Source organism: Centropristis striata, chromosome 4, assembly GCF_030273125.1.
Source record: "Centropristis striata isolate RG_2023a ecotype Rhode Island chromosome 4, C.striata_1.0, whole genome shotgun sequence".
In the NCBI taxonomy this organism is placed as follows: Eukaryota; Metazoa; Chordata; class Actinopteri; order Perciformes; family Serranidae; genus Centropristis; species Centropristis striata.
Genome location: NC_081520.1, coordinates 38,734,103 through 38,746,604, shown reverse-complemented (window position 1 = coordinate 38,746,604; position 12,502 = coordinate 38,734,103). Strand labels below are relative to the sequence as shown.

The 12,502-nt window shown below is 38.0% G+C and overlaps 1 protein-coding gene and 1 long non-coding RNA gene across 2 annotated transcripts in view; both read right to left on the bottom strand.

Annotated features, from left to right (window-relative positions):
• LOC131970743 (multiple epidermal growth factor-like domains protein 6) overlaps nt 1–10,955 on the bottom strand; it is a 29,220-nt gene extending 18,265 nt beyond the window's left edge. Inside the window, exons 1-12 of the mRNA XM_059332164.1 lie at nt 10,834–10,955; nt 10,593–10,727; nt 9,722–9,874; nt 8,793–8,851; nt 7,270–7,410; nt 6,992–7,177; nt 6,622–6,693; nt 4,870–4,996; nt 4,099–4,232; nt 3,476–3,673; nt 2,213–2,362; nt 492–671 (exon numbers count right to left, since the gene is read on the bottom strand). Of these exons, the coding sequence (XP_059188147.1) occupies nt 492–671; nt 2,213–2,362; nt 3,476–3,673; nt 4,099–4,232; nt 4,870–4,996; nt 6,622–6,693; nt 6,992–7,177; nt 7,270–7,410; nt 8,793–8,851; nt 9,722–9,874; nt 10,593–10,727; nt 10,834–10,910 (1,612 nt within the window). The 5' untranslated portion in view covers nt 10,911–10,955. The remainder of the gene's footprint in view (nt 1–491; nt 672–2,212; nt 2,363–3,475; nt 3,674–4,098; nt 4,233–4,869; nt 4,997–6,621; nt 6,694–6,991; nt 7,178–7,269; nt 7,411–8,792; nt 8,852–9,721; nt 9,875–10,592; nt 10,728–10,833) is intronic.
• A 186-nt stretch (nt 10,956–11,141) lies between these two features.
• On the bottom strand, nt 11,142–12,488 carry LOC131969534 (uncharacterized). The gene is made up of 3 exons (XR_009394125.1): nt 12,313–12,488; nt 12,005–12,199; nt 11,142–11,251 (listed from the first exon to the last, which is right to left on the bottom strand). It is a non-coding gene; the product is annotated as an uncharacterized LOC131969534 (long non-coding RNA).
• Nucleotides 12,489–12,502: the final 14 nt, after the last annotated feature.

Below are 12,502 nucleotides of genomic sequence, written 5' to 3'. Positions count from 1 at the left end.
GATCATAGCATGCTAGCGTTAGCCGGTGAGCGATAGGGTGCTAGCGTTATCGGGTTAGCAAGACCAAGACCAACTCGGTGCCGTTGAGAGAGACCAACTAAAACGTGCATCATTCATTTATTTGATTTGTTTAACTGCAATGTGATTGATAGGGGGCTAGCGGGCTAACGCTATATATCACGTTATAACATGAAAATATCATTATCATGAAATAACGTGATAATTTCATGTTATAACGTGAAATTATCATTATCTTGAAATAATGTGATAATATCACAAGTGTGTCCAGACATGTGCATCACTTTTAAGTGTCCTTAAGTGGAAATACACGTGTTGTGGTCTATTTGCAGCACTTTTTCTAAATGCTCAGCATGCATTGTCAAGTTGATGAAGATGTTTTCTCAATTTGCTTTTGTTTTGTGTATTTGCATGTGTTTTCTTAAGTTGCAGCTCTCAGGGCCACCGGTTGTTGATTATCAGGGTGAAAATACCTGAGATGTTACAGAAGGTTCCAGGTGGACAAGGCACAGGCTCTGAGCTACCTAAGGGGCAGTAAAAGCCCACTTGGCAGCGCCCCCCGGTGGATGTAGCTGGACAAAGACAGTTGGCATTTGTGTAATTGTCCAGGTCAAAGGGCTGGGAGTTCCATGCTGCTGACACGCAGAACCAACCTGAAAGAACAGAGACAGCAAAAGACAGAGTGGGAAACACTGAAGATGATGTACTGATGTTTTGACTGCTGTCTGTCTCCGCGGTATACCAACACTCCTGTTGCTGACATAAAGCAGAATCAGCGTTGACATCTTATCACATGATAACTTCTCAGCACAGGGTGAAAAAGGAGACAGAAATAGAGAGCAAGGTGAGAAACATGAGTCATAGACAAGGAAAAAAGGTTTAACTCCTGAGTCTCACGAGTAGCTTCTTTAGCGTTTTATTGATCCTTTTCACGGTCTTAATGCATGTCAAGGTTGTGAGGTTTTCCATCTTTTTTTAATTTTAGAAGTCAATCTGCAGCTCCTTTAATAAGTCAAAATAAACAAATAAATAAATACAGACACGCACACCCTTAAGGAAGAAAATGTTCCCATTGAAACCCATTAAAAGCACATTTTTAATCCTATGGCCATTACAACATAAATCATTATTCTCTTATATCATACTTATACTCATACTTATACTTATACTCATACTCATACAATCTAGAGCTCTGACTTTTTACCATTTACCACCAGATTGAGCTATTTTCTCATGTTTGCCCTGTAGGGCAAATACACGTTATTTTATTAATGATGGTGTATTATGGAGCACTGCAGTGTTTGATGCAATATCTATAAATGATTCTCAACAACATTCATTATGAAATTTGAATAATTTAAATTTTGTTTGGGGGAGATCAGAATAAAACAGTGGCATTATGTAAACAAACTGACATTTAAAGGGTAAAAACAGTAGTTATGACCATGACTGTTTGTCTGATTTTTTTTGTCCAACTAATAATGCAAGTAATTAGTTTTCTTTTTAAGCTGCACAAAATGCATGAAAATCAATGCTGTTGCTAATTATTGACATATCTCTGACAAAAAAAAACCCCTAGCCTTTCATATCCAGAAAATGCTCATTTGTTGTGTTATTATGCTGTATTACAGTGGTTTTATGTAAACAACCTAGCATTTAAAGGGTTAAAATTGTGAAAATGAATGAATATTGTATAATTATGGTCATCACTGTTGTTGGGTAAAATATTTAATAAAAAAATGTTTTTGACACTGGTATTTTTGGCCTATGAAGACATCAGAGGAACTATTGTAAAGCGTCACAAGGTTTAATAAACTGGGTAACCACCGTTTTAATATGTGCCTGAAACTATTATGTGGTTTGCATATGGAGCCAGGCTACTTGGCGCCTTGGTGCATAAATAAATAATTTAGGGTATTATCGAAAAGCTACTGCTGTTGCCAAAATGTTAGAATAAAACTGTGAAGAGAGGAGAAGTAAAAGAATGACTGATGTTGCTGGTGTTGAGTTGTGACGTTTCCTGCTTAATGTGCAAGCTTTGTTTCCTACATGCAAGTCTTGCAGACTGCTTTGACTTGCCGACCCCTAGAGACAAAAGCTCTGGCACAGAGGATAAAGTCCTGACACTGAGAAAGCAGCCTGTATGGCTGTGATTGTGTCTTTGGTAGAAGCAAACAAAGACACTATTACTGACCAGCCTTGCATTTTCCAGACACTTTGGTCAGCCTCTCCTTCTCACAGTAGTGTCCTGGAGGACAAGGCAGGCAGCTATCCAGACTCTGAGTCATGGGCTCTGGGTTGTAGTATCCACGAGGACAGGGGAACTGGGTGGCATGCCTTGTACCTATGCATATGACACAATTTGAGTTCAAACAAGTGCTACATGCAAGGTCAGCGTTATTTATCAAAGGAGAAACAATCTTAAAGTACTGAAAGAATTGGTAACACTTTACAATAACCATCATTCATAAATGGTAAACAGATAGTTTATTAATGTTTAATCATAATTTATAAACCATTTATAGGCCTTTTAGAATGGTAAATACATAATTTATTAATGTTAACTAACTACGTAATTCATAAATGACAAATAGATGGTATATTAATGTAAGTTTATAGTTACTTTACCATTAACAAACAATTCAATTATAATTAATAGTTTATTAATAGTTTCAGTTGCACTGATTATAACATTTTTAACACCAAATTAAGTATGTTAATGATTATGAAATGATTCATACACCTTTAAGAAATTGGTTGAAAACATTTAAAGATTAAATATATACACTACCGGTCAAAAGTTTTAGAACACCCCAATTTTTCCAGTTTTTTATTGAAATTCAAGCAGTTCAAGTCAAATGAACAGCTTGAAAGGGTACAAAGGTAAGTGGTGAACTGCCAGAGGTAAATAAAAAAAGGTAAGGTTAACCAAAACTGAAAAATAATGTACATTTCAGAATTATACAAGAAGGCCTTTTTCAGGGAACAAGAAATGGGTTAACAACTTAACTCTATGGAGTCTCGGGCTATTTTGTCCATTTTTGAATTCTTTTAATGTCTTTGTAAGTCATTTTGTGTCTTTTTGTGTCTTTTTTTGTCATTTTGTGTCTTTTTTTAGTCCTTTAGTCCAACATAAAATGTGATTTTGAATCTTTCTTTTACTTTCAAAACACTATCATGCTCAATAAAGAATTTTAAATGTTGCAAATGTGCATTCATTTTAGAGTACACTGAGACATTAAACTGCATCATTTTCAATTAAATTCGGGAAAAGTTGGTGTGTTCTAAAACTTTTGACCAGTAGTGTATAGCACTTTGTAAATGGTTAATAATTGGTTTATAAACCATCTATAAACACCACTTAGTTGGTTATTGTAAAGTGTTACCAAAGAATCTCCTAAAGTTTCACTACTGTCAACAAATTCATGAGTAACCATGACCGTGTTTTTGAATCTACCATCAGGGCAATAGAAGCCAGGGGGGCAGGGGAACTTGGTGAAGTTGCCAGTCTTTTCTGGACAGTAGTAGCCAGCAGGGCAGCGGGAACACACTGACTGGCCTGTGAGGTTGGTGTATGTCCCAGCTGGGCAGGGCACTGAGCTCACACTCCCCTCAGGGCAGTAATGAGCTGCTGGGCAAGAACCTCCTTCTGAGCCTGGAGAGGAAAAACCAATTAGATGTGCTGAATTACTGAGATTATGACTGCTAAGCCCTTAATGTGATGAATCATGTGATAAACCCTGATTAATTCAGTCATCATTCATTCAACAAAACACCCTCACACATTCAGATTTCCTGCATTTATCAGCATCTGTTTCTCCTCTATCTGATGCCTATTCATAAAATCTCCCATCACACATTATATAGTAGCTCTGCTCTCTGCTATCTCATTTCATATATGAACTACATTAATTATTATTAGTTAATTAAGTAATAGTGAAATTATTGTGTTTATATTTGAAGATAGTTGAGCTGCTTATCCTGCAGGTAGGGAGATGGACTTAATCTAAAATCATGAAGCCCAATTAAATTACCTTGTCATTAATAAAATAATAAACTCAGTATTTTTTGCCATTTTACCTGTAGCTGTCGTATCTCCCCCTGGACAGTAATATCCTGCCTGACACAGTCCAGATGGACGAGTGAGACCTGTGGTGCCACAGAACTGACCAGCTGGACACGGACTACATTCAAGAGTGTCTGTCAGATGAAGGCTGCAACCACACATGCACACACAAACATAAAGAGTTACGTAGCAAAGCAAAAGGTTGGTTGCTTCAGTGGCGTCCCTAGGCTAAAACATTCGGGGCTACAGCCCCGGATGTTTTTTAATTAGCCCCGAATATTATATATATATATATTTTTTTAAGATCACATCCTCAAACTTCGGTTATCTTATGTTCATGCTTTGATAAAACAGTGTTTTGGGACAGGTTTGAGTAACAATTTATTTTTATTTTTAAAAAGCCACTACTTTGGCTTTGGCACACAAGTGGTTAACACCTCCAGGTCGCACGTGACGTCATTCACCCAAACAGCAACGTCAGGCAGCAGGCGCACTTGACGACAGCAAGCTGTTAAGCTGAAGTGTAACAAGATATCATGTCACAAAAAAAGATTTCCATGTTTTTCCACACAATTCTCCTGTGAGAAAATAAACACCATGGTTCGACGTGAAAGCCTAACATTAACATTAGCTACTTTCCCCTCTAGATTCATAGATTGAGTACCTAAAAATAATTAAGCTTGGGCTTCTTCTAGACTCTTCTGACAGCCCCGGATGTGTCAAAATCCTAGAGACGCCCCTGGGTTGCTTGCAAGTGTGTGCATGTGATATTTGTGTCCACCAACCTGTTAGAGTAGGTCCCTGGTGGACATGGCAGTGGGACACTGGTGCCCTCAGGACAATAGTTTCCATTTGGACAGGCTCCTCCCACTCCTGTGCTGAAGTTGCCATCTGGATTGTGAACGTTCACACCTTGAGAAGTTGCACATTGACATTAATTTAGCTGTCTGCTTCAGGTTAGCAGCACAATTTCTCTTTTGTACAGCAGCAGGTCTTTAGGTTACAGAGATAAATATGTCATGGTCACAACTGCCAATTATCAAACATGATGTCAGAGAAGCAGTACTTTCAATTAAATGTATTTGAAATACTTAATATAAAAAGTTAGTTTTTCACAAAATACTTTAAGAGCTTGTAATTGTGTATTTGAAGTACTTAAAATACATTAGGTAACACTTTATATTAAGGTCCTTGTAATAACCATTAATTAACAAGTAATAAGGCCCTTGTAAGTCCTTACAAGATGCTTATTAACATTATTGTGTGTTTATAAGCTTATATAAGTGTTAATAATGGCATTACAAACAAATTATGTCTTTGCCATGCCTTTATTTATCTTATTTTGTTTGCTTATTGATATTAAAATATACTTTATTACTCATCTATTATAAGTTAACTACCGTATAAGTTAACTATGCTTTTTGCAACTACCGGATCTAGAGCGAGAACAATGCCTTATTACTTGTTAATTACTGGTTATTAAGGACCTTATTATAAAGCGTTACCATACATTATTTTAATTAGAATTTAATTTTCAAATAAGACACATTATTATGCTCAGGTTTAAATAAAAAAAACTGTACAACAATGAGCCTAATGACAGTCTTTGGTGTAATGTGGTTCACTTGCATTACACCAGTCTGGTTCAGAAACACGTTCATTGTCAACTACCATACTTCATTCATGTTCCCTGGTCTGCAGTTTTGGGGAGAATCACTCTGCTGTAATGGTACCATTTTTCAATTGGTTGCTTGTAAGTAGGAGAAAGTTACTTCTTAGAAACTTACTTACTCCACTGCACTTAAATTTATCGCTCTTGAAAAGGCATTGGCTAAATGCCCAGTCTCATTGTCTTCTGAAAGAGCGAGTGCATCACCGTGGCCAAATTATCCAATTCCCTCGGTTGCATTTCAATCAGCTGTTCAATCAGTCAATCAACAGAAACCACCCAGCATGCACCCCTGAATCTCCAGCCCCCTGCCTTCAAGATATCCTGATTGGCTGATTAAAATCTATGATGTGCAAAATTAGCAAAGCTTATCTTCTGAATGTAGGGGGGTTAAGGTCAGACTCATGTTGAAGCTGCTAATTGCCTAAAATGTGATAATATCAGTTTGTATAATTAGTTACACCTTCTCATAATAGTATTTTTTATTCTATGTTGATCTATTTGATGCACAAGTACCTGTAATTGGTAACACACACACACACGCACGCACACACACACACACACACACACACACACACACACATACACACACACACATTTAATTTAAGAGGTGATATCTAGCAATTTTCCATGGTTTTCTTGATTTTTTGGCTATTATCAAGAAAACCATGGAAAATTGCTAGATATCACCTCTTAAATTAAACTCATCATTATATTTGTCCAAACAAAATGTACCTTTAGTTGTACCAGACATTAAAATAAACAAGAAATGAGAGAAAACGAGGGTAGTCTAATCATTTTTTCCATGACTTTATATATATATATATATATTTTTATGCATTTGTGCTCATCACTGAACATAGTGTACCTGCTATGCAGTAATAACCAGCTTGACAGAGTCCAGTAGGTTCAAAAAGACCCCAGTCCTCACAGTAGAAGCCTGTTAGCACAATATGAAGAAAAACCACTGCAGGAATAAGGCCCAGAAATCATCACAAATTGTTGATTGTTAATCCCATCACATCATAAAATAATATTTCTCCTCTAGTTAATTAAACGTGATGAAACATTCAATTATTGCTTTTTATCTAAATCCATTAGTTCCAACACATCTAGCAAATTAAGGACTGGATACAATAAAATCCGACTCAGCCCACTAAATATTTAATGGCTTTCTATTTAAAGACTTTCTAGTGTGTTGCAGAGCAGTGAGGATAACTATGTGACAATACTCTCACCTGCTGGACAAATGAGGCACTGCTCCACTTGGCTGAGGCCATAATGAGGGCTGTATGTGCCAGGAGGACAGGGCAGGATGCCCTCAACACCGCCACCAAGACAATAGTGTCCTGCTGGACAGGGCTGGACACCTTCTCCTGACAGGCAGTAGGTCCCTGAGAGGCAGTCATCACACTCTTCTGCCCCTTTATCCACAAAAGACAAATTATTGAAGTAATGTTTGCAGTGATACCTGATATGTCATGCAGTACCAGGAAAGTAATTGGATATAGGCTACCTGTAGTGTTTGCATAGGTCCCATCAGGGCAGATTACAGGAGAAGTTGAGCCCATGGGACAGTAGTGTCCAATTGGACAAATGTCCCCCGTTACTCTGTCTGAGGGCATTGGAGACACAGCCCCTCCTGAACAGTAATAGCCTATAAATCAGTAGATACAGAACAATTCATGGATGTAAAGTAAGAAATGGACAAGCATCTTCACCCAACTATAAAATTGACTGGAATGGTCAGTGCACTGCAGAAAAGCCAACTTGTATTTTTTGGCCGAAAACAGTGATTTAAGTTGGTAAAACTTTGAAATATAAATTATTGACATTTCGGGCAATTATGTAAGTTAGCACAACAAAGGAAGCCAGTTGTCTGCTCAAAAACAAGTTGGTGAGTTGTTGTTACTTATATCTTTAAGTTGGGGTTCACAACAAGGGACAATAGTTCTGCTAACTCTTATTTCTTTGTTGTGAAATGCGGGAAAGCGGTGAAATTCGGTCATTAGCGAAAGCTAGCGGCTAACTGATGCTAGCGGCTAACTGATGCTAGCGGCGCTGCTTGTTACAGCTACAAGAGCAGCCATTAGCGTATCAATACTAACTAAAAATTGTGGTCGCAACATTAGCTGACATTTCATAGCGGCGTTACAATCGTGCCAATTCAGCAAATTACAGAAGTAAGGATTAAAAGTTATTACAATGTAAAATTATAAGTTAGTACAACTTACAGTTGAGTTGACAAAAATCTGAATTCAGAGTTGTGCAAACTCAAAAACGAAACTTAAAATATTTAGTTTAATTGTCCAACTTAAAATTTTATCGAAGTTTGTTGCCTTGAAATGTTTAGTTCACCCAACTTTTCTTTTTTTTTTGCAGTGTGGACAAATATAAAAAACATGAAAAAAAACTTCAAAAGTTCAAATTTCATGTTATCAAATTTTATTTTGCATTGACTTCTATATTTTTTTTGAAAATTTGGTAGTTTAACCTCTTTAATTCCACCTGCTCACCGGCAATAAGCTTAAAATGTTATTGTATTTAGTGACACCGTATGTTGTTTGTCTTTGTACGCATATTCTATTATGTTTTCTATTATATAGTTTTGGAGAGGTTTAGGGACACCAGTGACTCCACAAACTAAAAACTTCCTAGCTCCCATAAGTTTAGGCTTGGAGGTCTGGAATTATGTATCGGTGTTATATGGTGATTTGTGGTGAGTTTTGGCATTACGTATATCCTAGTTATTGTTATTCAAATATAGATATAATTATTTTTTAACGTTCCTTTCTTGGATGCCAAATAAGTGAACAATTAAGAAAGGGTGGGTGTTGAATGAAACATTTTCTGAAACATTGAATTGCTCTTTTAACTAAATAATTAATTTCCATACCCGTATGACAAATTCCTGAGGGCTGGCTGAGTCCAGTATTGTTGCAGTAGAGTCCTGGAGGGCAGGGCCAACACACAGAAAGGTTTTGGGCTCCCACAGTGCTGCTCCAGGTTCCTACGGGGCATGGGTGCTGCTGAGGGTACTTGGTCCCTCGTGGGCAGACGTAGCCTGCAGGACATACACCTCCAGAGGCCACAGCCACCTTTGGAAATATTCAAGGAATCATGTGAATATAGCAGAGTTTGATCATTTGGTTTTCAGTCGTGGTAACAACTTTAAAAGTAAAATCTGTGGGCAGTTTGAGTTGGAAGCTGTCATTCATTTCCCACGCACTATACGCAGCTTATCCAAAAAAAAAACACTGCTGGAAAACATTATTTATTTGCTAATGCAAATTTAAACTAAACATGCCTCTAAATTCATATTCATATCAGATAGACAGACAGACAGAAAACACTTTAGCTTTCAAAGTGTGTGGGAAATTAATAGCTGCCATCAAATCAACTGCACAGGTTTAACTGAGAAAATAAATCAGATAAAAATAATCAACTTAAAATCATTTCTTTCTCTCACTTCTTTTACTTCCCTGTTTCTCTTCCCTGTGCTGCTGTAGCATGCAAACAAAATACAAGATTGCCTCAGATGAAGCACAAAGATCAACATGGTTAACGTATGAAAGGCATTAGAGCCTGTTTTTTGCTACTTCACTGCATATAAAGTATGTCTATAAAGTGAACAAAATATCTGGTAATGTGACATCAAAACATGGTGCTAAATTAAATTCCTTTAATATTAAATCTTTCTCACTCTCTGCGCACAGCATGAGGCACCTGGGCAGAGGCACTTTATATGTAAAAGAAACTGCCATGAACTACAGGTAAAATCTTCACACTTTAAGAGTTTAAGACAACTTTTTACATTTTTATGTTATTACATCTGTTCCAGTTTCATCCTAATTAAAAAAAAAACATCAGTTGTCATCACTTGGATAAATCTGCAGGAAGCCAAGCTTTTAAAAACTTGTAATAACTTCTATAAAAGCTTTTAAAAACTTTAATTTGTTATGTCTTACTGGAGAGGCAGTGGAGGCTCCAGAGGTGCAAAAGTGTCCTGGGTCACAGAGACCCTGAGGGTCAGAGAGACCGGCTCGGCTGCAGAACCTGCCAGCCTCACATGGCCGACAGTACTGCACAGCGTCGCCACCAGGCTGGTCAGAGTAAAAGCCCTGAACAATCAGAGAGTAATATTTTACAGTATTAGTTATGTGACTTTGAAAACCTTAACCCTTAATAGGGCACTCATTGAAATACTTGCAAATTCCAAATTTCAACCCTAGAGAATACTGGAGGATATTACAAACAGACAGAATGTGTAAAAAAAACATACGGACCAAGGGGAGGGGGGTAATATTTTGAGAAAAAAGTTTACGAGATTAAAGTGGCAAATGTACAAGAAAAAAATTTGCAGATTTATGAGATTTAAAGTGGTGAATCTGCGAGAAAAAAGTTGTAAAACTCGTCGTATATCTGACTTTTTTCACGCAGATTTGCCCTTTTAAATCTCTTAAATCTGCAACTTTTTTTCTTGTAGATTTGCCACTTTAATCTAGTAAATTTGCAACTTTTTTCTCTAAATATTAATTATTATTACAAGTCACTGAAGAATAACTGGAGGTCAAGGTCAATTGGAGGTCTAGGTCAATAAAGTTAATATTATTATATTATTATCGTACTGATTGGTAGCCTGGTCTTTGCTGATTAGCTGGAAGAAATCCATGTGGTTCTACGACCTCACAGAGAGACACGGGGACCCTATTTTGGATATCCGCTGAAATTACCAAATATGGTTCTTCGCCCGATAAAGGGTTAAGCTTTAGTGCGCTAATGTACAAAACACAGCAAACATCACATCACACATACACTTAACACATAACAAATACTGACTGGAGGACAGGGTCGAGCAACAGCAGTCCCTGGAGGACAGTAATGTCCTGTGGGACACTGGGGTGGCTGGGACAAGCCTGTCTGGTTACACAGTCTGCCTCCCTGACACTCCACACATGACTGTGCAGCTCGACGCTGTGGAGGATGTACAGACAAAGAAATATGGCTTTATCTCTGTCTAATTTTGACAGTAGACTTTCAGGTGAACAGCACTTGATATTTTTTTTGGGTTACTTCCTACCGGCTGGAAAGTGCCAAGAGGACATGGTTGTGGCCTGGCTGCCCCCTCCAAGGTATAATAACCCTTCTCTGCTTCATTCTGAACGGGTGAGGTTGAGCCACCAGTGCAGTAAAAACCAGGGAAACAAGGACCTGAAGGTGAGGTGTTGTTGGAACCTAAACAATAGAAACTGGGGAAAAAAATGACACAAGAATAGAAGTTTCTACTTGACATGTTCCTCTAAAAACATAATACGAGAGGTAACAATGAGTGAGTATGAGTGGCATTACCCTGGTGGACAGCTGACACACTCCTCAGGCCTGCTGAGGCCGGTGCTGTTGCTAAAGGTGCCGGGAGGACAGGGCAGCGGAGAGGACGAAGCTAGAGGACAGTAACTTCCTGCTGGACACAAACCTCCCGTCGGACCATCCGCAGGAGTCTGGACATAGTCACAGTACATATACGTAAAGAAATGTATTGCAGTGAAGTAATTTCATGCCTAAAAGGCCCATGACAGTAAATTTAATATAATACATAATGACATAATGTATGAAATTATTCATCACCACACTAAATATCAGAAAGTGTAAACTCACTTAATGTGACATGAGTCACTGACCTATAATATATAATCACAAGGATAAAGCATTTATGACAACTTCTGTTTAATAAATGATTAAAATTGCATATTCATGATTTTCAGGCAGTGCGTTCTGATGAATAGATGTTTTGTAGTTTGATATCTGCTTATAAAATAAGTGCTCACAAGGCTCTGGTTACATCCTGAAACCTCCACAATATGATAGATACAGCTAATGACATTTATGTTATGGAAAATATTACTTAACCTCTTCATCTCTATGTGTTCATTAAATTCTGGAACGAGTGGGTCAAATATGTAAGGTCCTTACGGCCAGATTTTGTGGAGGTATCCAATTACCCTGTAATGTGGTTTTATTACCCTAGCAGATAATAAAGCAGATTTTTAATCTATTTTCTATTTAGTCCACCCCAATACATTGTTGATTGTTCTTATGTGCACAGTTTACCTCTCATGAAATGGCACAGTTCTTAAATTTCTAAGAATCTGTGGACCGCAGTGGAAAAAATTGCTTGTGTTCTGATGTATGTTTTGTAATATAACCTGCTGTCCCAAAAAAAAAGAATCTCAAAAAATATATATATAGCATACTGCAGACTTGGCTCCCTCTCTACAGTAGAAGCGCTCTTGGCAGCTTCCAGAGGGCTCTGAGAGTCCCACACTGGTGCAATACCGGCCTCCGCCACAGGGGGAGCACTCAGACCCATCACTGAGAGCTGAACGTGAGCTGTAGGTTCCTTCAGGACAAGGCTCGGGAGTAGAAGTGCCTTTTGGACAGTAAAAGCCCTGTTAATTGAGTGAAAGACAGAGAAAAGAAAGTTTTACCTGCACAGTGGCAAGCACACTTAAAGGAAAGTTACACTATCTCATGCATGCAACAAAAAGCTGGATAATCCTACCTGAGGACAGACTAAAGGGAGGCTACTTCCCAGTCTGTCGCAGAAATGCCTTGATGGACATAAAACACACGCCTCTCCACTGTGACCAAGTGTGTTGTTCCTATATTGGCCAGTCTTACAGGGGTAGGTAAAAGGGTAGCCAGTCCCTCTGGGGCAATAGTGCCCATGAGGACACACACCTGTCTGAAAT